Source organism: Vigna umbellata, chromosome 1, assembly GCF_029865625.1.
Source record: "Vigna umbellata cultivar VRB3 chromosome 1, Vumbellata_1.0, whole genome shotgun sequence".
Classification (NCBI taxonomy): domain Eukaryota; kingdom Viridiplantae; phylum Streptophyta; class Magnoliopsida; order Fabales; family Fabaceae; genus Vigna; species Vigna umbellata.
The window spans coordinates 6,657,553-6,660,008 of record NC_142165.1 but is presented as its reverse complement, the minus strand read 5'-3'; the positions used below and the strand labels follow the sequence as shown (position 1 = coordinate 6,660,008).

General features: G+C 32.5%; 1 protein-coding gene across 1 annotated transcript; it reads left to right on the top strand.

The window, feature by feature from the left end:
* The first annotated feature begins 697 nt into the window (after window positions 1-697).
* Window positions 698-1,908, top strand: LOC124829081 (Adenine nucleotide alpha hydrolases-like superfamily protein). Its single transcript, XM_047302533.2, has 4 exons — window positions 698-1,081; window positions 1,231-1,340; window positions 1,440-1,558; window positions 1,632-1,908. The coding sequence occupies exons 1-4, from the start codon at window positions 907-909 to the stop codon at window positions 1,726-1,728; spliced, it is 501 nt and encodes a 166-aa protein (XP_047158489.1). The 5' UTR covers window positions 698-906; the 3' UTR covers window positions 1,729-1,908.
* Window positions 1,909-2,456: the final 548 nt, after the last annotated feature.

Genomic DNA, 2,456 nt, shown 5'->3' with positions numbered 1-2,456 from the left:
TTATTAAAAAAAGTTAGATAATAAAAAATCGTCAGTATCATAAAGACTATTTATTCAACATATTTTTTTGTTAAAACAATAAAAAAAAAGTAATGTGTCATTTTATATCAATTATAATATATTTTATATTAATCATAAAATCTTACATTTTTACATTTTCTTTTTTAACATATAATGTAACACAAATTGATAAATAATCACACAATATATTAGTGTGTCAAGATAATGAAAATATAAATGTAAAAACTCAATTAAAAAATATAAAATTTTCAATTACTCACAAAAATTTAACTAAAAGATGTAAATTCAAAATAAATTTGAAATTTAATTAACTTTAATATTTAAATGGTAAGTTGTTAAGAGATATTGGAGGTGCTTTATTTCTAATAACAAACATTTCAACTTTATTTTAGAATCTCAAGTTTCTCCTCCTTTCTTATTTATGCATGTTTCTTTTTTAGCTAAAAAGGAGTGGTGATATTAACAACAATCATTTTCTAAAGTTGCTTTCTAGTAATGTCTTTTTAATAAACTATTTAATAAATGAAAGAAAGCAGTTAGAAGCCAATGAGAGATAGGACATATGGCACTACCATGGAATAACTTGCGTGTTTTGCTGTAGAATACTCTGTGGGAAAACAACATTCTTGTTTTCTTCTATATATGTCACCTTTATGCCATATTCCACACCATCTTCCTCTGTAACAAAGCTTATCTTTAAGGAACAAAGCACACTCCATCTTATTCTAGGGCTTTCACGAACATTCTTCTCTCTCGTATACAACTACTTTTCAAAAACCGCGGGCGTAAATTCCCGAACAAATGAAAAACCCTGAACACCAAACACAAACACCAACTATAAAAACAGAACTCAACACCCTCAGTTTCTGACAGCATCAACTGACTATGGAAAAGACACGCACTGTCGGAGTAGCCATGGATTTTTCTCCCACTAGCAAGGTAGCACTTCGTTGGACCTTTGATAATCTCATAAAAAAGGGTGATCAAATAATCTTGATCAACGTTCAGCCTCCCCAAGCTCATCACACCAGAAAGGAGCTTTTTGAGGACACTGGTTCACGTTAGTGCTCCTCTTTCCCTTTCTCATGCACACAATTATGAATATTATATAAAAGAATCTACAAGTTCTAAGTTTTGTTCTTCACGTATTAGTATACAGAGGATGTTTTGTACATAAGTTAAACTTTTGGTTGGTCAATGGTTTTGCAGCTTTGGTGCCTTTGGAGGAACTGAGGGAGTTGAATTTTACTAAGCAGTATGGGATTGCAAGGGATGCTGAGGTCATAGATCTGCTTGATACTGCCTGGAAGACAAAAGGGGTATGTTATGTTATGGTATTAATTTCTTGTTGTGTTATTTTGTTGTGCAGTTAATATGAGAAGAAAGTGTGGTGGTAAAACTTTGAGTGTTTGAAACAGGTAAAAGCAGTGGCAAAGGTGTACTGGGGAGATCCAAGGGAGAAATTGTGTGATGCTGTGGAAGATCTTCACCTTGACTCTTTGGTTCTTGGAAGCAGAGGTTTGGGTCCCATTAAAAGGTATCAACATTTACCCTTCATTCTTTTTTCTTAAATTTTTGTTCTAATCTCTCTTAAACACGGTTTCTTGCAGGGTGTTGCTGGGCAGTGTAAGCAAGCATGTCATGACAAATGCCTCTTGCCCTGTCACTGTGGTTAAGGCAAAACAATCTTCCAATTCCCGTCATTGAATGCCTTTGTCAATAATGATGATAATCACTTAAATACTATACATGCCTCTATATGGAGAATCAAAAACACTGTGTTGTTATTGTTCAAAATGATTGTGATTTTGGCCATGTTGTGCTTTTTGTGTACATATCTTGTAATGATGTTATGTCATATAAATATTCAGTATGGTTTGGTTTTTATATTGGATAGAATTAAAGATTTGGATTGGATACAGACATAAGTGATGATTAAGGATTGGCCCAGTCTTGAAGCCATGTCCAATTATAGGCCTGCAAGATCATGGGCTCAACTTGTCGTTAACACTTCATATTCAATTCATGGATATAAAATCTGGCCCACGACAACATTTTGCTTAGGATTACAGTGTACTGATTAAAAAACTATCATACCATTTTTATTATTAAAAATTTAATTAATTTTTCTTTATCTATTTGATAAGAATTTAATAAAAATAAATAAATTCATCCACTCATCAACAGAGTTTTTTACACAGTGAACTTGATTACGAACTTTTGGCTTTTTGGCTTGACAATAGTGACTACTGCCGACAATAATCTATTTCCAAAAGGCATTTAAAGCTCCAAACCTCTAAAAGAAGAAATAAGCAGATATTTTATGCAAAATGGTTCATCAATCGTCATCCTCCACCTTCACTCATTATTATCGAAGAAACTTTCTTATTTAACCAAAATCAGCATTAGTGCTTGTTTCGGTAGATATTTTTGGG

Bases quoted from the DNA above. Each gene is read 5' to 3' on its own strand.
- LOC124829081 (XM_047302533.2), top strand. From the start codon at position 907: ATGGAAAAGACACGCACTGTCGGAGTAGCCATGGATTTTTCTCCCACT. The intron at 1,082-1,230 runs GTTAGTGCTCCT...ATGGTTTTGCAG, and splicing joins TTTTGAGGACACTGGTTCAC to CTTTGGTGCCTTTGGAGGAA. The intron at 1,341-1,439 runs GTATGTTATGTT...TGTTTGAAACAG, and splicing joins CTGCCTGGAAGACAAAAGGG to GTAAAAGCAGTGGCAAAGGT.